The 22,525-nt window shown below is 42.8% G+C and overlaps 1 protein-coding gene across 2 annotated transcripts; it reads left to right on the top strand.

Moving 5' to 3' along the window:
- The first annotated feature begins 1,887 nt into the window (after window positions 1-1,887).
- Window positions 1,888-21,667, top strand: LOC143157431 (MARVEL domain-containing protein 3-like). Of its 2 annotated transcripts, none has more exons than XM_076332254.1 (4): window positions 1,888-1,931; window positions 3,216-3,371; window positions 6,806-6,975; window positions 20,779-21,667. In XM_076332254.1, the coding sequence occupies exons 2-4, from the start codon at window positions 3,256-3,258 to the stop codon at window positions 21,483-21,485; spliced, it is 993 nt and encodes a 330-aa protein (XP_076188369.1). In that variant the 5' UTR covers window positions 1,888-1,931; window positions 3,216-3,255; the 3' UTR covers window positions 21,486-21,667. The 2 variants fall into 2 exon arrangements, with proteins under 2 accessions (XP_076188369.1, XP_076188370.1); XM_076332255.1 differs by lacking the exon at window positions 1,888-1,931 and adding an exon at window positions 2,208-2,263.
- The last annotated feature ends 858 nt before the right edge of the window (window positions 21,668-22,525 follow it).

Raw genomic sequence — 22,525 nt, 5'->3', positions numbered from 1 at the left:
AGCTGTAATTCCTCATGCCCCCCATCAAGAGCAGACATCCTCTGCTGGATGCAAGTGAAGAATGTATTTCCCAAATGTTTATCATCTAGACAGGAGAACAGAATTCATGCAGGCACCCTAATCCTCTTCAGGGTAAAATCTGCCGAACTAGCCTAAACTACCTTTAATTAGAAACAGTAAGAATTAGAAACAAACAGAACTACGAAGCAGTAAAACACTCCTGCTGTTAGACTGCCTTTGCTAGCAGGACGACAGCCCCAAACTGAGGTGTAGCGACTAACTGATGGGTAGTAGTGTCTCAAACTGCAACTTCACATTAAGGCTTCAGTTACATTCACCACTCACTGCTGCCAAGAGAGGTAGCCCTCTCCCCCCATCCCTCCCCGTTTCTTCCCTGTGGGACACGTGCTTCTGCCAAGTCCTTGCTCCAGCGCACACTTCATTGCAGTACAAAGCCAATTCAACTCACTAAAACAGCAGAAAATAAATTGGTTTTGGCTGGAAAGCAAGCTGAATTGGCTTATTATGGGATCAAGTGAGCATTAGGGTTGGTGCAAGACAGAGAAGACGAACTGTACAGAAGGCAGGAACAGCAGAAGAGGTCTAGGCAAGGTGAGAATGGTAAACGAGGTGAGAATAGTAAACAGCAAAAGAAGCTGTTAACACAGCTCAACCGGAGCAGGGAATCACAGTCTTACCACGGTCCAGCAATTTACAAAACACGCCTTGAGTATGCAGTTCCTGTAGATATCTCCTCACTTTGGGGACAGCAGTTCCTCTGATACCTTCATGTTACTTAAAGGGGATTTCGGATTTAGCCCTAGCATGGGACTGCACTAACAGTTACATATCTTAAGCCCAAATTCAAGAAGCACTGGTATCCCAAGCGTGCTGCTGTGTAAGCCCTGGGAAGGAAAGGGATTTTCTGGTCCCAGCTCTTGTGCAGGGTAGCACCACAGCCTAGGGAAGCTTTCCAAGGCTCAAGATTAGCCGGGCACAGTGCCATGTTAACACCACCATCCTGCTTCTCAGGCACGGAATTTTTTTGTGTACAACTGCACAACGAACAAGCTGTTCATTGCAATGCCGGTTCATGGGTCTGCCCCAGGCTCTCTACAAAAATAGATATATCCCCAACAGAAAGCATCCTGAGGGAACAAGCGCATCGTTCCTCTGCAAGAGAAACATCACAGGCTGGCAGCGAGGAGGCAAAGCCCCTGGAGATCTGCCACAGGGAGGGCTTTCAGCAGAGCACCAAGAAATGAGACTGCATGCATTCAAATGGTCAATTATCTAAAACGTGGCTTTACACCAGAGGAGAGTTTAGTTGCTTACCTCCCTTTTCAACCCATCTAGGGTAACACGGCCTGTTCCCACCCACTTGCTCCTGGGGCCAAGTTTCCCCCGTTTTCTTTTACCTTCTATCCTCTGTACATCTCGTACTGCAGTGCTTCCTGCCCTAAGCACTGTGAGTCAATGAAGTTGGCTTTTTTTAAAAAAAAGGCAACCTCTGGGGACCTTGAATTTTAACTTTATTAACCTTCAAGTTTTATATCCTCTCAGGGCCCCGCTTATCAGATTCTTCCTCAGCACCATGGAGCACGGGGACCTCATTTTATTAAACTAAACAGAAGTCCAGGTTGTCCCACACCCCCAGACATCAGAGTTCCCCCTCGCTTTCCAGCTCCCCCCCACGGCCGGGCAGGGCGGGCCGGGGGCAGCACCCCTCCTTCCCCCCGCAGCGCTCGTCCCCAGGAAGGAGAGCAGCCCCGGCGGCGCCGCGATCCGGCGGGCAGGGCAGCACCTGCGCCGGGGGCCGGCCCGCCGCAGGAGGGAGGCGCGGCGGAGGTGGGCGGCCGGGGAGCGGAGGGCGGCCCCGGCTGCTCGCGGGAGCTGCTGCTGGGCGGGACGGAGCTCGGCGCTCCCCTCAGGTGAGGGGCGGCAGGGGCCGGGGCCGGGGCCGCTGGCCTTCGCCCCCGGGGTGCCGAGGGACGGGGCTGTCCTCAGAGGAGCAGGTGGAGCGGAGGCGCGGGGCCGTTGCTGGCCGGCGGGTGGATGGCGAAGGGCGCAGCTCTTTCCCCAGCGGGACGTGGGGAGGTGCCCGGTGCGCGCCGGCCACGGGGCATCGCCCGCGGCCTCAGCTCCGAGGCCTCAGGCCGGGGCCCCGCCGGCAGGGTCACTCCCGGGGGCTGAAGGGGGTTTCGGCTTGCTGTCGTGGCGCTGAGGGGACGGGACCCACACCAGAAACCGCCCATGGGGAAAGGTGTGGGGCTGCTTCTTGCTAAATGGCTTCTGCCCGGAGCAGAGGAGCTGAGCTCCCCCAGAGGAAGGCACTGTTTTGCGGCACTAGCCGCAAACAAATAAAAATTAATTTCTTTCTTTAGTGACACCCTAAGGAGACGGAAGGGAAGTCATTAAGTGAGTCCTCAGCTTGATCAGTCAAAATTAAAATGAACTGCAGGCACTTCTGCAGTAATGCTGAAGGGCTGGGATGAGGGCAAATGAGAATAAAGATTGCTTAGATGCTTAAACTCTGCGTTTCCATGTTTTACAGGTTTGGGCTTAAGTGCACTGGGCTTGAAAGGGTAAAGACACTTTCAGGAAATAACATCCCTGTAATATTTAATACCAAATTATCAAGGATGTATCTTCTCGCCAACTTATTTTTGGCCCAGCACAGCTTTGCCTGTACCTAACGTTTATCCAGATCACAGGCAACGTTCGGTACTGCGTCTGTTTACACTGACGAGTACCCTCCTCTGAGAAACTTCCAGGACAAAGGTCACAGCCTGCGCTTTCGGGTTTGCCCTGCCCTCGGTGGCAGTTGTATGCACGCTCATGCAGTGCACTGGTGTTTGCTGGGTTTAGTGCTTTGTGTAAGAGACAACATTAGAGAAGCCAAGATTCATGTTCTTGGTGGACACCATGCCTTGTCCTTGCAGCAAAGGTGGGAGAGTCAGAGCAGACCTACTAAATAAGCGCAATAAATGTTGAATATAGAAACATTACAATTACTTGATGAATACGAAAATGTAAAGAAAAACTTCCTTCTTTAATGAAGTTACTTTACTTGTAGTTTAAAGGGTTTTACTTCCTTTGCTTCTTAAGGAAGTCTGTACTAAGACTTGAATCAGCATGAAATGGATGTGAGTGCTGGTCAATGAATAACTTTAAGTAGAGCTATAAAATGAACCAGTTTTATTTCTCTGGCTCAGGAAGTTATTTTAGAAAGAAAGAATACATGTGAGAAACAAGATGTCTCATGCTGGGAGACGATACCAAGATAAGCAATACAGGCACCATGAGAACCATGGATCTGATAGATATGAGGAAGACAGAAGAGCGAGAAAACCATATCCATACAATGCAAGGTACGTCTTTATCACCTTAAAGAAACATATCACAGCAGGTCTATAACGTCTGTCATCTTCTTTCTTTGCTTTTTTTACCTTCATATTACAATAAGTAAAGAAAGCATTACTCAGCCTTGAAATCATGAAGAATGAGCACGCCACATTTGGAATCAGGGAGCTATTTTACACTTAGAAATTTAACCTTTTTCTTATTGAGCTCGAGAGGGGGCAGAAAGATAGGCTGCGTGACACAGGCAGTGTGAATTTCCTGGGGTTATCTGGATCAAGTTGGGTCACAAGTAGGTGACGTGTGGCCATGTGTCTTAGTACAGTTCCTGAAGAGGCTGGTCAGCAGGTGACGGCAAGCCATGGCTTGCCAGACATGCATTGCTTAAATGAGAATGTTACATGACTGAGACCAGCACAGGGACTTACTGAACTCTCAGGTTGCTCTAGTTCAGCTGTGAACAAGTTCATATTGATCTAAACTAAAATTAATTTCAGTAGTTGCAGTCAATAAATGAGTACTTGTATAAGTGTCTAAGGCTGTTTGCAGCACTTGGTAGTGGGTCAGCCCCTATCAGCACAATAAGCAGATTAACTAATAGAAGGTTTGGAGTGACAAAAACACTCTTAGGATATTACAGTTCTCCTTTCAGCCTGGCTAACCTACAGCATATTAGAAGTGAGCTTAGGCTGTTTTCCTTTGAGTGCATGCCAGCAACTGCATTGTAAGAGAGAGGTCTGTAGCTCCAAACAACACTGGCAAACTGGCCATGGCAGCAAGGTGTTCATCACTCCTGTTTAGTCTCTGGGGGCATGATTGTAGGGCAATTTAAGAATAGAGGCAAAGAGGGAGAGGAAATAAATATAAAGGTTATTGAAAAGCTGAGGTACTGAAGTAGTCCATGATAATATGCATTTTAGCAAGAAAAACAGGGTGAGAATAAAAGCAGTAGTGAAGAGCACTGTGTGGACTAGAAGGTCTACTTATGGCTAAGTATAAAACATTTGGATGGTGGTAATCCTATTGTATTATGAAAATAGCAAATGTTTTCTTCTGTCTCTCTTGAATCATGACAAATTGGAGAGAAATGGGAACAAAGGTCAGCCTGAGAATCATCCTCAGAGGCTGAATGACTGTCCTTAGCAAAAGCAGAGATCAGGAGGGAGTATAGTTAAATTTTTATCTTGAACATATTAGAAGTGAGAGCAGCAAATGCCAGGAATGCATTAATTGCACTGTGGAGAGAGGAGAAAAAAAAAAAAAAGGGTTGGAGGGGTTTTTTTTTGTGGGTGGTTTTGGGGTTTTTTTTCATATATAGCATAGTGAAAGCAATGCGTGAAAGGATAGCTATAAATTAAACCACCACTTCTTAGTGAAGTTCTTCTCTGGACTTCTTGTTTTTGCTGTTAGTTTTAAATGACTCGACGCGTAGACTGAAAATTGGTGGAAGGACTGTGAAGGCCAACAGACCATCCCTGTATCCACCGGGGATTAGAGGAAGGAAAGCAGCAGCTACGGATCTGCAATAGCCATGGAGATAATTCTTAGAGTCAAGCTGAGAATCTGGGGGGCACCAGCCCTCACTACAACTAATCAAAAAACTTTTCCATCAGTTGTTTTGATGGAGTTTGGCTTAACCTAACAGCATTTCCCCTGCTTAGCTGGCACAACAAAACCAGTTGCTTTTGTAAAGAAATTTCAGTATTTTGGTGAAGACGTAGGCTGATGGACCAAAAGACCTCCAGATACTATAATGAAATAGATGGGAAAGGTTTCGTGGAAACTGTAATTTGGGTGCCTAATGCTTTCATCCCTTACGAGCAAGACCTTCTAGCCAGAGCATTTCTCTTTCCAAATGCATTTCTGTCTGAAACTCCTATAGCAAGCTTCCTCTCATTGCTGAGGAGAAAGAGTTGCATTATCCTGAACTGGAAAGTCCTGAAGGAAAACAGGAGCGAAGGTGGCCAGAATAGGCCATTGTGAGGAAAAAAGCATCGAAAAGAAAGAAATTTTTTTTCCTAATTGTACTCTGTTGCTGAACATTAGGGGTTTTTTGTTTTGTTTTTTTTGTTTTGTTTTGTTTTCTGGCAAGTAGCAGGATACAATAGAGAGAAGCAGCTGCATCAGAAGTACCAAAGGGATTGCTTTCAAGTGAACTGGAAGTCTTATAAATCACACAGCTTATTTAATTTATGTGACACAGCTGCGCAGGATGCTTTAGTGGTTGCACAAGACACAGGACAAAGGTCAGAAAAATCAGAACTGTTTCGGCCAAATAGAGCTGTTGGCAACTACACGCGGAGATGTTAGCATTGGTCTTGTTATTGAATGTCTTAATTAAAATGTAAAAACTACAAAGAACATGATTTAATGTGGATGGATGAGATAATATTTGTAAGTTGAATCTGGAATTGGATGAAGATAAACCTTAGTGAAGTGCAGTGACACTAGGAAACAAAACTACAGTTGAAAATGCTGATCTGTGGATAAGAAATTCAAGATAAAAACTGAATAGGAAGAAGACTTTTAAAAATAATAATGCTGAATGAGACTTAAAATACCCTTTAATAACAAAATCATCCAGCTGTACCTTGACAAAGGCAAGCTCCAATTCTGCTTCAGATGAGGGAGAACATTTAGATTAGACCAGACACTTACAAAACAATTTACAGCCAATGTTTCTTTTAACCTGAGTGTTAGCTCAGTTAAAAAAGGGCCAATTGCACTTTTCCCATAGAATAATCTGAATCTCACCAACCTTAAAAATCATCAGGCTTCAGATGTGGAGCTGTATGTCGTTGCAGCAAAGTGGACAATTCCATTTTGAAGAGTCTAATCGGAAACATGAGAAATTGATCTTTTTGGGTTGATTTTAGATTCCTCTTCAAATACCATCAAAGACCTCAAAAAAAAAATTTTTTTTAAATAGGCAATTTTTTTTTCCACTTTAAAATCTTTATCTGTTTCTTTTAATAGCTTTCATTCTTTCAAAAAGGTATCTTTGTGAGACACGGTAATTGGAAGTACAAACTTCACAAAATGCTTACCCGTGAAATAGTTGTGCTACTTTACACGTTTATTATGTGAAAATATTTCTCATTTTTATTCTCTAGGCTGCTACGGACTAGCTAAACATGTTTGTTTTTCATGAAAAAGCTGTAGTACAATTACCTTTTGCAGATAACCTAAACAATTCAGCCAGCCTACTCAGTGAGTACAGAGTTTTCCAAAATAACAACGATCAAGTGCAAATATCCTTGTGAACATAGATTTATGCAAGTATTTGGGATATTTGCTTTCAAAACACACAAGCAAAAAAGGTCAGATACCTATGAAGCAGGCTAGCTGCTTCCACTAACAGGAGCATCTGCCAGTTTCTCATGTTCTAATGTTCAGGAGAGAGCATGATCTAATTAATGTACATTAGTCGTTTACTCCATTGTAGATCGACAGAAGAGATCCGGGGTGGCCAGCACTCAAGGACTTCCACTGTTTGCTTGGACCCTTACTCTAAAACCTCAGGAACAGCACGGGAATATTTTGACCCACCACCAGAATGTTATCCTCCCAAGGAAACCTTCTCAATGAAGTGTTCAAAGGTATGCACAACAAGAGGTATGTGAGATTCTTACTGCCTGCCATCCGCTCCTCTCCTTCCAAGGACTTGTCTTGGTTTTGGTTTCTGTGTTTAGAAGCACAGTAAAGTAAAGCTAGAGGAATATAAAAAAAAAACCCAAACAAACTGGGAGAGTTAATGAATGGCATAACTGCGGGTTACTAGCATGTTTTAGGCATCTGAAGGCAAGATTCATAGAGATATTTAGATACTTGAAAATGCATCTCCAGAGTATACATACAGAGCATCAGAGTGGGTCGCGTGCGTAATCACTCGGGTTGTGCAGCAAGAGTTAACCTTTGAGATTTAGGAATAAAATAGATATTTGCATCTGTAGGCAATTTAAAGATGGCTGTTGAAGCTCTCATGCTAGTTTATTTCTGACACGTTCTTCTCAGACTTTTTATCAACTCTGGATTTAATCCAGTTATCACTGATACATCTTTATAAAGCAACATTGTGGGAGACAAAACTATTTTATGGACATGAATCCAATAAAACAGCTCTTGAGAAATAACTTGGTTTTTTCATGGCTAGAAAGTGACTACAACAAGCAGAGAAACGAGCATTAATATGGGAGGAAATCAGCCTTAACACTTAGTAAACTCGTTCCCGTAAACTGAAAAAAAAAGGCGCTAAAATATCCATTACTCCTTTAAAGTTTTCCCTCTTCCAGGACAATGAACTTTCTCACCTTGTTTGTAGGAAAGGCCCACTGCAGTCTGAGTTGGAACTTGCAGCTAGGTGCAAAGTCTTTGGCTGAAATCTACAAACAGCTTTTCAGTGTCCTCCAGTAGAGAGACAAATGAAGAGTTCAGCTGTTGGGAGTAAATTAAAATACATAATGTTAGAGTATTTCTTCACTCCGTGAAGGAAAGTTAAATAACACACTCAATTTGCTCTTAATATTTCGCTATATGTGAATATGTGAACAATTTTAAGACTGAACTGAACTATTTTCTCTTATAAATATGTTCTGTGTATTTGTATGCAGTTTGTTTTTCATCTCGAGGAGATTTAACTCCAACAGTTAGTAGAGCATATTTAATGATGCAGAGCCATACTGATATTTTATCCCTGATAAAATTGTATCAGCAGTTTCTTCTTCAACAATACTAAATTATTTTAACTTGTCTGAGAAGCTCTAGAAAACTCCATGCCTTATTTTATCACAGCTTTAGAAAAATGAAGTGGCAAGTTATTTTTAGTTTTCAGTTTCACTGGTTGTTTAGACTTATTGATAGCTTAATGTGACTTGCTGGGGTTTTTTTGAACTGCATTTGCTTCTCATTATTTCAGTGCATTAAACATCATTAACATTTTCAAAATGTACCAGTTTTGGATGCATCAGTTGACGATGATGATTTCACTCCCACCCCTCCCCTAGGTATTGCTCAGTATTTTCCAAAAATTTAATGTCTGAGGTTGCAGTGGAGGAGGGAAAAGAGATCATGTAGAAAATAAACCCTTTTATTAGCAGTTCTACTTCAAAAAATGAAAAGATATTGGAGGTTGATAAGATTCTGAGAATGTTACTCCCCTGTTTAATTTTTGAAAGTACCAAGATTTAGCAGAATTTCCTAGAAGTGTTTTGAGAATTCTGTATTCCCTGCAGTCATAGTAAATGTTATAAATGAAAAGCTACATGAATTGTTTGCTAAGAAGTCAGTACATGTGAGCTACAACTTCTTACAGCATGAAAAGTTCCTGTAAATACTTCTTAACCATCTTTCTTTTGCCAATGATTTGTCAGCACTCTGGTGAAATTCCCCCTTCCTAATCACCGTAATTCTAAAACAAACTAGTATCAAACAAGGCTGGGAAATCAAGTGATGTACCACAGTCTTTTCCAAAGCAACAGCTGAAATGTGAACCTTAGTTTCTGACCATGCATCACTCTACTTTCACTATGGCTTTATTTTTTTTTTCTTTTGCCCAGCAAATATACTTATGGTCTTTGTGCATGTTGACCAGTTTGGCAAACTAGAGAGGAATTCTAAACAACCAGAACTCTGAAAAGTATATTTCCTTCACCCAGATACTGCCCTCTTCATCCATGCTTTTCACCAGCAATATCCCAAAAAGCCAAAGGTGAGTTTCAGAAATAGGCAGTTATTTTTGCAGTGATCATTCGAACATCTTAGCTGCAAGCAGCAGCAGAAAAAAGGACATCATTCTCCTATCTTTGTTATTCCCACCTTCCCTCCCTAATCCCTGCCCCCTTGTTTTTCCTACAACCGAATAAGACAATAAACCCAAACCAAATATAATGGAAGAAACAACTAATGCTGACCCCTTTTGCCGGTAGGAACATTTTATACCATCTAAGAAACTTCAAAACATTCTGCTCCTTTTTCTTCCTTTTATCTTGAAAACAGAAGGAAAAAAGTCTGTTAAAACATTGTATGAGCAATACCTATTCAAAGCCATTCAAGTAGGATCACGTGGCTAGCAGTACTGGATCATACAAGGCACCTAATTACGTATCCTCTCAAACAATGTACTAGAGTGCAAATTTAGGAGGACCATCGAAGTTTGGACCAGTACAGCGTGAGCTGTCCTCTGGAATACTCTCCAAACTTTGGATTGGTGGAATTTTCTGAATTGGAAAACTGCATTCACTTCTGTTACATTTAATACCTCTTTACAGACCTACCAAATTTGTTTAATCCTTTTCTGAATCCCCGTTTGAATGTTTGGCCTCCACATTATCTTATGACGAGGAGTTCCACAGTTTCTTTGTGCCACTTGAAGAAGTACTGTTTTGTTCCTTAAAATGTTTTAAAGAAGGTGTCTCTGATTCTGGTGGTATTCAGAATACCTAATGATAATCTCATATATTCACCTTCTCCATAAGATTTATGATTTTTGAGTGAAGTCTTCCCTTTCTCCCTGTCACTGTGCTCCTAGCGCTTCTTCATAGACTGAAGAATAGTCAGTTCTGTCCCTATCAAGAGCAAAGTCTTTCCAGTTCTGGTTAGCTTGCCAGCCTTATACCTTTTCCAGATCCATCGTACCCTTTTGAGATGGGCTGACCGGCACTGCACTCAGAATTCAAGATAAATTCCTAAAGGAATCAGACATCTGCATAAAGGTTCTGGTTCTGTAGTCCTATCCTAATGCTTCCTAGCTTTTCGTGTGGTGTTTGACTACCAGTGAACACTGAGCTGATGTTTTCAGAGAAGGCTTCCTGATGTCTTTCCTGAGTGGAAATGATTTGTTTAGAGCCCATCCGTGTGCTCTGTAGATGGGGGGGGGCTGTTTGTGTATATGCATGAAGTGTGAGATTGCTTATTAAACGCTGATTTCATTAGTTTCTCATTCAAGAGAATGAGAAACAGCAGCCTACCAATTTTACAGTTGGCAATCATGAAGAATTTTTTGTGATGATTATTATTAAAACAGACTTCACCATCTCACTTTTCAATCTTTTCAGTTCATTAGTCTGTGCATCTACCATAGGTTTTTTTGTGTGTACTTTTGAGATGAATCTCTTTGGAGTCCCCACTTACAGCTCTTTGGGCCATGTTGCAGAGCAGTCTTAGGATGCACAAACTATATTTCCTTCAGATAAAACTAAATGAGAGGGTGAGCTGTAACTACTAGCAGGCACTCTGTGCTTTGGACCAAACTAGAGCTAAAATGAAGTACTTCTCTCTCCCCAGAAAATGCCTATCATGTAGCCCCTAGGTCTTCGGCTGCAACTGTTTGACTCTACAGATTCACTCCCATTGCACTGCTAAGATGGGCATAGCTAGTGACAGGCAGCACAAAACAGAGATTTCTCTCTTAACTCTCTCTGTTTGAAAACTGGTTGTTTCCTCTTACTCTTTATTTTCTTCTAACCACTACTAACCTGTGAGAGGATCTTTTCTCTCACAGGAGCTTTTGTCGTTTAAGAGCACTACCACTTGGATTGCCTCTCTTCATATACCTGCTGATTCTCTCAAATGACTTCCTTCTAACAAACTTTTGACTCTTCCCTGCTATGCTATCTTTATGTCTAGTTTCTGTATGTTTTTTTTCATAGGGACGTCACACTTGTGGATCTGCAGATTACAGATTCAAAAGGCAATAGAAACACAGGAGTCTGCCACATTCTGTTTCTGTAGTAGTGAAGGAGACTTACGGAACAGCTTATAGACTGGTGTCAAGCTGCCTAGATACTCTATATAATTATATGGGAACTGGAAATAAACAGTTCATGATAAAGACAAACCTTTCATCAGCTAAGGAACTACTGCTTGCAGTAACCATTTCTTACAACTTATGCACAATAGTGTGTGCCGTTTAAAGCAGCACGCGTTGAAAACAACAAGAGTTTTTGGCCTGGGGATACTTAGAGCTGAAATTCTTTCAGAAGAAAACGTTCAACTTGCTTTTCACAGCGCAGGTAAAATTTCTGTAGTTCTCTCTTCTGTGTTGAAAAACTAAATTAGTAATCATAGTTGCCTTTCAAAGGACCCCCGTCGGGTCCTTTGAAAATATAACCAGATTCAGTGCTTTTGGTTACCAGAGGAAATGAGAGAAGTGTTCAAGGCTGGCTGCCATGCTGCTTCCTTCACCTTAGAGAGAGCAAAATCTAAGTTGAACCCAAGAGTGAATTGCTGATCTTAAATCGGTCATAGATACTTGGTCACTTGACCTTGAAAACTTTTCATTTTATTTTTATTATGTATATTGGTGTGAAAGAGACAGAGCAATGCAATTCCAGGATAATGCTTCCTTTAGTTTTGCTTAAACAGTGAAGGTAAAACTAAGTTTCTCCCATCTTTGGTCAGTATGCGACTCAGGAAATGCCTGCACTTTTGCCTTGTATAGAATTGTACTGTGCTGGTCATAATTTCTGAGCTAATAACTTTTTTTTTAATTCTTCAACCCACTTGGCATTTAAGGGAGACAGCACTAAAAAGGTTAGAAAACAGTTTGTGGGGGAGCAAGTATAATTGAATCCCTGTTCTTTGCTGCCATGAATAGTGTCAGATTTCTTAAGCATATTGTAGGCACTTCCAAACAATCATGCCTTTAGCCTACATTCTAACATCCATAATTGTTAAAACCTTCAGACCAATTTCCTCTCAGAAAAAGACAGCATTATGGTTTGTAACAACAAGAAAAGTCTCCAATTTCAAGCATAGCCAGAAGGAAATATCAAACTGAATTTATTTGGAGGAGGAAATAGAATTAGGGAGTAACAGTGACTTTCTCCAGGATATATTCATGCATTAACAAGCCAGCATTAATTCAAATGTAAACATCTACAAGCTTTTGTTTTTACAAAACAGAGTTGAATTTTTTTCCTGTAGCTATGCATGCTGGCAAATACTCATAGACTGGAAAAAATACTGAGATGAAAAGTCACCCTAAACACAGGGTTCACACTAGTAGACACTTGGTTTGAGTTACGGCATTGTTCATAACCATCATACTGCCGCTGCTATGTTGCTCTGTTATGTCCTGATACTGTTGTTTTTTGAGTCAGATGCAGGAGCAGGAGGGGAAAAATATTCTGCAGAGCACTTGTATCCCTTCCAGTGCTGTGGAGATGTTGGGGGAGAATAGTGGTCAGCAAGAAGCATTGGACTGAAGTAAAAGACCTTCTGTAGCTTCAGTTATGCATGTTCAAAAACACTGAACGGTCATTAAATGTGCATAATGCAGGTAACTGTGGATGAAAACAAGCATTTGACAAGTATGTTCAGCAGCACATGTTAGATCTCTTCAGCGGTGGTCAGCAGGATACTTACATTTCTGTGGAGGCACCCAATAGGATTAGAAACTGCTGTATTTTGTCATCGCCATCTTCACGTTTTGCCCCTACAGTCTGGCATGCTTAGCTCCTTTGAATTGTGTTCAAAGCTGTCATACACTGTTCCTGTGGCAGTTAATTTCAACGTATTTCTGCTGTAAGAAGGGAGCACTAAGGTCCCCTATAGACTCATTGTAATTAATCATTAATTCCCCCTCCTATCTGTTACGAAGTATATTTTAAATACAGAGCGACTAACAGACTGAATTTGCCATCAAGTTTTTTAATCTGGTAATTGGAAGACAGAGGATATTAGTAGTGGGAATTGGACAGAGCTGTACAGATTAAAATAATCCCAGTTATTCAAAATACTTAATTAAAATTGCACAGTAACAAGATACAGTGGCAGAGCTGCAGGTAACGTTCCTGTTCTGAAGTTAAAGTATTTCACTTGGAGGTAAGTCCTGTTTGCTGTGAAATACAAATAGCCACGAGCAGTTAGCTCTATAAAAACATGCAGGGGAGCTACACTAGTTGCAGATGCCACATGTTACCTTTAGCAAACTGTTGCCCTGCCAACATAGGGGACTTCATTCTGCCCATGTCTTTGTATGGGATTTTTTTCATCCACCTTTTGGCATTGTGCTAACATGTACACTATTGTTTTTAGAGACAGCAGAACTACAACTGAGAAGACTCACTTAAGTTGGCAAGGGAAGATACTGGCAAAGTTGATGTTAGCTGTTAGGTATGTGTTAGACTCTAGCCCGTGCTTCCCTATTGGGAAAACTTAGTTAAGTCTGCTCTCTACCAGTATAGAACAGGAGTTGCACCATCTTTCTTGTAAGACCACTGGGTTTGTCTTCCCCACATCTGACTCAAATTCTGGGAACCAAGAAAAACTCAACTCTTTAAAAAGTGGCTCTCGAAGCTGATTGATACAGCACGCTGACTATCTATTGAATGTAGCTCTATTTCTTGAGCAGGTGATCTTAGCTCACTTACTTGAAGGAGAAAAATCCACCCAGTCAGGAATGTTGCTCACCAGGTGTGACAACCCACAATTGGTGAAGTGAATGAGAAGCTCAGGTTCACAGGTGCCTCCAACCTGACCTACCTTCAGCCAGACTATGATTACTTAAAGAGCAATAACACCGCAATCTTTGTACTTTCTAAAGGTGGCTTAGTTTCAGTTCAAATGGAGGGAGTGGCTGTGGAAAGTTGTCATAAGGGACAAGAGTGTTTCATTGTTTTCTGAACTCTGAAAAAAAAAAAATCCCGCAAGTTTGTTTTGACACCAAGGTATTTGTTTACTACTTGAAAGAACTATGGGTACATTAGGAAGAAAAAAAGGCCATTTCCTGAAACGCAGAACATTAAGTGACCATGCAGAGACCTACCAGTGCTACAAATACACGTACAGCCTTTTACAGGCGCTGCATTTAAATCACTATTGCCAACTGGTACAGTTTAATGCAAGACCTTTTGCTTCCCACCCTCTCCAAAATTGTGGAAGATGACTCATGCTTGGTTAACAGGAGAGAAATCAAGCACATGTTAGAAGTGATGCTTTAAAGAACTACTGGGAACAAGTAAACTAAAGCTGTTGTTCCCAGGCAGGGGCTGTGTCTTGATGGAAAGTAAATCTTAGTGTCATACAGTGGTCGGGAACTATGGGGATAGAGGCTGATGCAGGAGTTCTACAAATCAAGTCCACCCTTTCCTGTGAAAATTGGACAACACTGTTTAGAGGATGGGAGGGTATTAAGCAGAAGGAATAGAGCAGGTGGGACAGTAGTTCTTTAAGGGAAGATGATACACAGAAAACCAGGACAATACATGTGGGTCTGAGCACTCTGGTTGTGAACGTAAGGCTTCTCTGAATCATTAAAAACAAGGCTGGTCATCCTTTGAGATTTCCTAATGGAGTGATTATCTTGCCTAAAGAGGGACAACTTACTAAAAGATAATAACAATGCTTCTTTCTAGAGCACATAAATCATTTAATTTTCCCAGTTTTAACTATTTTTTTCATCGATTTCCAGTAAGATGGATATCTCAAATGAGCATAAATGTGTTGGGCACTTACGTGCCATTTAAATTCAGTTGGCTCTGAGTATGTAGTTCCCTTAGGTCCTTTGAAAAGCCAAGATTCTGTTGGTGTTACATTGCCTAACTCCTGTGTTTTACGGTTGGGTTGTGTTTTTTTCCGCCTTTGAACATTACTCCATTAAGGAGATTTTAGCATAACTCAGTGAAAGCTAAATCCCACCACTGGCTGGAGAACAGAGAGACCTACAAAAACAGTGGTGGGGTGGGGGCTTGGGGGGGGATTTGTTTGTTTTCGACAAAGCTATGTATTGCCCTGATCCCGCATCAGTGAAGTTGGTTGAATTCTTGTTGCTGGTTTCAGTAAGATCTTCCTTTGTACTGGTATACATAAGGGGAATAATACCGTTAGCAAGATGTTTTAATACTTTGCATCCAGATTTAATGTTTTTAATCTGTTGCGACTGTTGTCTCCATTTCATTTCCCTTGTTCAGTTCTCCTCCACTGTTTTGGTTCCTCCCCACTTCTGTCACATTTTTGTCCCCTTCTAAAAGCAGAACAAAACCCCTCTTTCCTTTGATGTTTTCTCCCTCTTCCCCCTTACCTATTCCTCCTCCCACTGACTCAATTTAGTAGTGAGGTGACCAAAGCTGCGTGTTGAGCTGTGCCTTTGCTCTCTGGGGAATGCCAAACCTGCACTGGCAAGAGAAGTTCAGCATTTGAGATCCTTTTCAGGACTGACTGCTGCTTTTGTAAGTCACTATATATGGACAAAATACTTGTGTGCTCCTTTGGGGCGATCACCTCTGAAAAGCGGAAAGCTACCCAAACTGGGAAAAAAACCAAAAGACAACTTTCAGTGAGAAAGGCTGGGAGAATGATTTCTAATGGGTGTGTTGTAGCCTCTCATTCCTCCCTTCCCTTCTTCTGGAGTGACCCCTAATGGGATGTGACAGAGGCGCCACTGACCTGTGTGGCTCCTAGCGCTGCTGCCCTGCCTCTGGGGTCGAGGTGTCCGAGAGGGACAGCCGGGCACCCCCGGGGCTGCCAGCTGGGTACGGCTGGTCCTGGTGGTATGTGGCCTGCAGAGGAAGCAGGGGGACAAAGCAAGCCAGAATGGAGAACGGCAAACATAAAATACCTTAGAAGTACACAGGGATGTTAACTCCAGAGGAGGGAGTGATACCAAAAGAGACAGAAGAAAGAGTCCATGTGCAGTCAACAGAGGAAAAAAAGTGACTACTGTGCCAAGACACAGTGGAGGGAGACACTTTGAAGGCCTCCTCTATTAGTCAGGCCCTCGTAGGGTCAGGGGAGTTCAACAGAAACAGCCAGAACTGGCTGTCCTGCAGATTCATTTATGTCAGCTGCAGAAACATAGGAACAAACATGAATTGACCATTTTACTTTATGTACACGCGTACGTACACACACAGTGATCCTGACACCTGAACATTGGGGCCATCCTGCCACAGTGCCTGGATGAAAATGCCTCTTTACAGCTTCCGACACGTGAGACTTGAGCACGCAGCTGAGTTACTGGGTACCACACAGTCAGCCACAGTGTAGTTTTATGAGGCAGAGTATGCAGATTTAACAGCTCACCTCACCTGAAAAGGAGAGTTTCTGGTCTTTCTCTGGTCCTGGCTGTGTTATTTCCCCTGCTAAACTCATGCCAGCACGATTGCTCATCAGATACGCTGTGAGTCACTTCAAGTTGCTAAAGTTGCAGGAAAAAACAGCAGCACACAAGAAAAGAGTTGAATTGTTTCCTGCTATTTTAATTTATTAAAACAGCTCTTGGAAGGGCCTAATGCTAGGCCGGAGTTATTACTGGGCAAGGGAGAGAAGTGGTGACTGCCCAGCCAGGGGTAGGAGCCGTTAGAATAAGGTCCGCTGCCTGTGGATCTGTACCCTTAACAGCCTGCTTGGCTGCTTTGCTGGACGTTTGAGGCCACCATTTGACAGAAGACAAAACCACCGATCAGTGGGTTAATACCATGGCAATAGCCCAGCATGTATCTGGTATAGAAGGGAAAGGAAAAGTGAATAGTAGATTAACAGTATAAATTGGAAGGCAGCTGTTTGTTATAGCAGGAGGCCTCCCCACAGCAAAAAAAGACTGGATTCAAACAAAGTTAACAAGTACAATACATTGAACTTACTATCCATTGCAGGTTTAGTTTTTATGGAATCAGTGAAACGATTCTCTGGAAAGCTCCAGCAACACCCACTGTCTTTTAGATTGCAGCCGTTCTCCTCACCTTCAGTGCTGAAAAGCAGTGCAGGAAAGAAGCGTGGGAAAGGAAATGGAAATCCAGGAGCCCAGACTTGAGTCTCGTTACTTGCTCAGTATGGAGGGGGTTAGTTCCCAAAGCCAACTGTTCACTGTGCTAATTCTAATACAAATCAGTAACATTTTAGATAGAGCCCAAGATTTTGAACTTGAGAAAGGAAAAAATAACCAAACCGGTGGAATTCTGAGGTTTTCAGACTGCCTGTCATTTTACACTCAAGTCTTGCAATGCATTCATTGTTGCATGGGATTAGGGAATAGTTGTAGAAATAAGTAACTTCCCCATAGGAAGACCTTTTGGCAGTCTAGTTTCTGCAGCTATAAGTCTAAGATGATGTAGCTAGCCGGCCTGCGCAAGCAGGAATGGCAGCATGGACTCAGAAGCGTGGCTTTTAAATCGGCCCTTTCTGCCAGCAGTACACTGCTTGACATTGGTCACTGCTAGCATGTGTGTGTGTTAGCATACCTTGACAGAGCTAAGAGTCAAAACTTAACCATCCTTTTATTCCTTATTTCTCAAGTCCGTCTGTCCTGTTTATACTAGTATAGTGGGATTGGGTATCAGCTTGTAACTGTCACAGATCAAGGTTGCGTGAGGCTTTTGGGGCACCCGGGTCAAGATCTGAACATACTGTAGGCCTTAATATTTCCATCAAAGCCGTGATGATTGTACAAGGCCTTAGGGATTTCCACTAATTGTCTGCTACTTTCACAAACCCTGCTGGCTCTCATCGTGGACCTGTAATTCACAGCTTCATTCTACATACTGCTTATCATTTTAGGATTTTCTTTAATACAGGAGGCTTTGTTATTGCACTTTTTTTTTTTTAAAAAAAAGTTAATCCATGTGATGCAAATAACTGGTGGAGTGACTGCTAATGAACCTCTCTCCATTGTTTAGTTACTCTAATCAATTCTACAGCAGGTGTGTGTGAAAACTGTAGAGGTACATACAAAACCTGTCCAACCTGAATGTCCCGTCTAAGGACGTTTTTCAAGCATGCCATTAAAGCATCTACTGCTGCAGTTAAAAATACAGTAGACGTAGACTGATTGTATTTGTCATCCCATGAGCAGAGAGACATGTTCTGGCAGCCCTACTGTGGTACCAGCAATCAGCTCAGTGAAGTTAAGGGGTTGCATACAGAATTTGTGTGAATACATAGGAAGTTTTGGAGCAGCGTCATTGAGGATTGGGGTCAGTTATAAATGTGGGGAGGTTAGCAGCAAGTGCTGACTACTTTGACAACAGAAAATTGCCTTTTCTAAAGCTCAGCAAGGTGATGTACAGGAAAAGTTGATGCTCAGCGGGTCAGAGTGCCTCACCAGTCATAGACGAAAAGGAAATTCTGAAGACAGCGGTAGAAGAAAGCTGACTGGTCATGAATTCCAAGTTCCCAAGCATATTTAAAATTTATGTTTCCTTTAATCAAATAGTCCTTCCTCCCTGTAGACTTGTAAGAACTGCTTCCTGATGGAGCATCTATGAAATCAGTAGTCAGCCCTTAAAAAGGGAAGTGGCCTTCTGCATCCAACACTGTCCAAGGGCCCTGAGGACCTAAATTGACTCCCTGTATTTGGAAGGCATATTGTACAGCTCAACCGAGCAGACAAAAAATATCTGATGCAGTTCCAATGAATGTCCTGTACAGCTATTACTCTCTCAAAATATTTTGAACAGTCATGGTAAAGTGATGACTCTGTACCCATTAAAACATTGAGTCTTTTGGCTGCGTTGTTTGGATTTGATATAAGGAGTTCCAAATCCTGTCTCATGGACCAAGATTTAAATTTCTCTTCACATTTAGCTTCACAAATATTTCCTTTAAAATATTTGGAGCCTCCTGAACAGATTTAGGAACCAGCATGGTTATTGCCCTGCTTCACAGAAGTGGTTTTGTGGAAGGGTCAAGGAAAACACATGTTGTCATGCAGAAATCAGCATCACCTCTGAACAACACATACATAGAATTGCATGCTTAGTTCCTCCTCAGCAAGAGCACTTTGTCTTCTCTGCCCGCTCTACCTAATTATTTTTAGGATATGAAATCTGTATCTGTATGCGCTTCTGTATGTGTATATATACACACACACAAACTGAAACATGCTGAGCCTCAGATACTCTATTCCCAGGTATTACCACCATTATCACCGCTCCCCTTTGTGCTTCTGGGATGGTTTGCAAGGCCATGATGTGAATGGGCTCAGTACCTACCTACAGCTGCGTTAGCAGAAGTGAGGAGACCAGTCTGGGTACAGGGGGAAGCAGGAACTCCTGAAAGTGGCCAAGGCCCTTGTCAAACCATTGCAAGCACCTTCCCATGAAGAGCAAGCGGCAGCAGGAAGGTGCTCGTTACCTCAGCCCTCTGTGGAGGGAATAAGAAGGGGCAGAATGGGAATATCCGGTAATCCTTCATGGTGGCTGTCACTGGCTTTCTTCGGTTAGAAGGATCTGGCAACACAAGAGAGGAATTTGTCTAATTCCCTTGTGTGCTGCTTCAGCCCTTTCTTTTCAAGTCCATACAATCTTGACAGCTCAAGAGGAAAATGCCACGGTGATCAATGTTAGCAGCATAAAATGAAAGTCTGTATGCAAACTGCAGATCCTGCCCCACTTTAAAGACAAATATAGGACCACTGTGTCGAACATCTTACGTTCTTGGCTGTCAGACTGCAATGGAATAATAAGATTCACAATTCTGTAATTAACTTCAGAATTTGAGGAGCAACACGCAGGATACACTAGGAGTTTTCATTTCCCAAATAGGCAACTCTAGCTATGCTATGCTTCAACATCCGTCATGTTTACTAATCTTAGCCTGACCCCTAGTGAGCTGCCACAGAATAAACAGATTTATCTAACAGATGCTGCACCTTCCTGACAGGCAACTACCACACAAAGAAGTGATTTCTCCGCATTTTTTTTTTTTTTCTTAAAAAAACCTTGGTTACCTTTATCAGTAGCATAACATAAGAAAAAGAAGAGTCAGCTCAGAAGTCATGAGGCTTTCTTCTGAAGGTGGGGGTGTGGAAGAGAATGCAGGACCCGCTATCAAGCTTACTTAACTTACCTCTGCATATAAGGTGGTTTTTGCCTCCTTCTCCTCCTCCTTTTTTTTGTGTAATCAGGAACTGCTTCTTCAGATTTATGAAGAGTTTTTTATCTCTGAAGGAGGTGAAGTGGAAGTTGCATCTGGTTAGATATATTTAAATAAACAAACACTTAAACACAAAAAAAGGGTGTAAGTTAAAGCAGTAAACACATTTTAAAGGACCTAAATAACTTGCACAATTTTTTAGAAGCTTCTAAGTTTTGTTAAGCTTTAACCTCAGCATTTTGTTCATACTGGATATTTCTTGCTCAGTGTGTTTATGCCAAGTAGTTAGAGGCCAAAATACAATCACTGTGCACTTGCCTTGGCAATAACACAAGCACAGTAAAATTTTTATGGATTTCTTTCCCCGCATGAAGATCCATTTATCAAGCACACTGACAAATTAAAAAAAGTAATTTGCCCAACCTCTGAAATGTACCCATGAGAGCTCACGCTTTTTTTTTTCTTAAAGCAGCATTCTTCTGTAGCTGTAGCCAAGAGGACTATCTCGGTAATAGTGCTCTCTGTCTATGGTTTTGGTGTACTTCTGTCACCCCCAGTTTGCGCAAGATGTGATTTTGACACCTATTCCCATCTTTCTGCTCCCTCTAGGCATTTTGAAGTTTGTGGAAATCACGGTTAACCTCCTGGTGCTGATTTGCGTGGGCGCTGCCCAAGCCTCTGTTGCAGGCTTCACATCTCTCGGCGGCTTCGGCACCGGATCCTTTAGCCTGAATTCGGCCTATAGCCCCTTTGAGGGCACGGAGCTCCGGGAGGTGAGGGAGCTAGACATGCAGTTCACCCAGATGAGAGCCCCTTGCGTGTATGGCGGAGTAGCCTTCAGCTTAACAGCAGCAGCACTTACCCTTGTCTTCCTTGTCGTGGGGGCAAAACCCATCCAGCAGCTCAGGATAGGGCTGCTGGCAGGCGAATGTGCCTTCAACCTGCTGGCCGGCGTGGCGTACATCGCAGCAGTCGGCCTCTACCTGCATTTTGTCAGCCAGGTGAACTCCACAGAAGTTTGCAAGAGGCGCGAGAGGCTGTATGCGCGCCGTGGTTATACCTCCATGAACTGTGTGGTCCAGGGCGGCGACGCGGCCGTCAGCCTTTTTGGTGTCGCTGGTGCCTGTTTGTACTTTGCCAGCTTTGTGGTCTGCATCCTTGCTATCCGAACCGTCCGGGCCTTCCAGAGCCACGCTGCCAAGGCTCAGCACAGCCCCAAAAGCAGCATTAGAGACAGAAGCGTCAGAAACGACCATGCCATCTACAGGACTTCTGAAAGCTCCCACAACGTCCAGGCTCTTGCCACGTTAGTGTGAAGTCAGCTCTGGGACTGTGCCAGAGAGCTGGAGCTTCAGCAAGGGACGGACACTGGGCATCGCATGCTAAACAGGTGACCAGTCCACAATGTATTGTCCTACAAGGTGCTGAAGTGTGTATCGAATCGCCAAATGTAACAATACTGCTGTAACATGATGTAATAAAATTGACATTGAGTGGATTTTTTTAACAAGGTTTTTTTGCATCAGCTTCTCAAGCTGGACTCCTGCATTTAAAATGTGTTTGATTGTAATGTTTTCATCCTGCACGGAGCAAATCCAAACAGCAACGGGCTGTTAACTGGTTGCAACCACAGTGCTGCCAAACTTGTGCTAACAAGCACTTCCTTTCCTCTCCCCATGACGTAAGGAATTCAATACACAGCTAGGATGGGCAGCCTTCAACAGATCCTGTGCCTGTCGATGGATCCTATTGCCTTACATCACACCGCTCACAAAGCAGAGGACACTCGAGTGCTTTTCTGAATCACAACTGGAGCTACACTTCTGACCTGTTTCGCTTGGGCTAGTGAAGCTTTTTATCTTTTGAGTCACAGGGATTGACACATGCCGATCATGTGCTCCCTGAGGAATGCTTCTGGGAGGAACTAGCTGCAATTTCAAAGGTAGCATTTGGGTCCTCCTCCAGTTCCCTACTATGTTTTCCCCATCTCACTGAGTGCAGATCAGAACCTGAGAGTCAGCATATTGGTCAGCTATCAGCTTAGTAAAGATACCGCTTGCTTCTGGAACCACCTAAACAAGGTTTGGCTTGCTGATTCCACAGACGGTGGGCAGAGCCCGAGTCGGGAGCACGCTGGCTGCCCTGGAGTTTTCCATGGGAATGCTGTAACAGTGACAGAAAGTACATGTGTCCTTCCAATATCTAAACACACAAAGCATGAGTGAACAGCAGTAATTGTATGCCCCCAGGGGTGAGAAAATAAATTTATGAGAACATCTTTCAGGAGTCCTTTGTTTGAGGCAGATGAAATAGATCACTGGTCTTCATAGATGAGGGAGTGAGAAAAAAAGGCTGC

The sequence above is a fragment of the Aptenodytes patagonicus genome, chromosome 2 (assembly GCF_965638725.1).
Source record: "Aptenodytes patagonicus chromosome 2, bAptPat1.pri.cur, whole genome shotgun sequence".
NCBI lineage: Eukaryota > Metazoa > Chordata > Aves > Sphenisciformes > Spheniscidae > Aptenodytes > Aptenodytes patagonicus.
The sequence above is the reverse complement of the archived record's forward strand: the minus strand, read 5'-3'. Positions and strand labels throughout refer to the sequence as shown.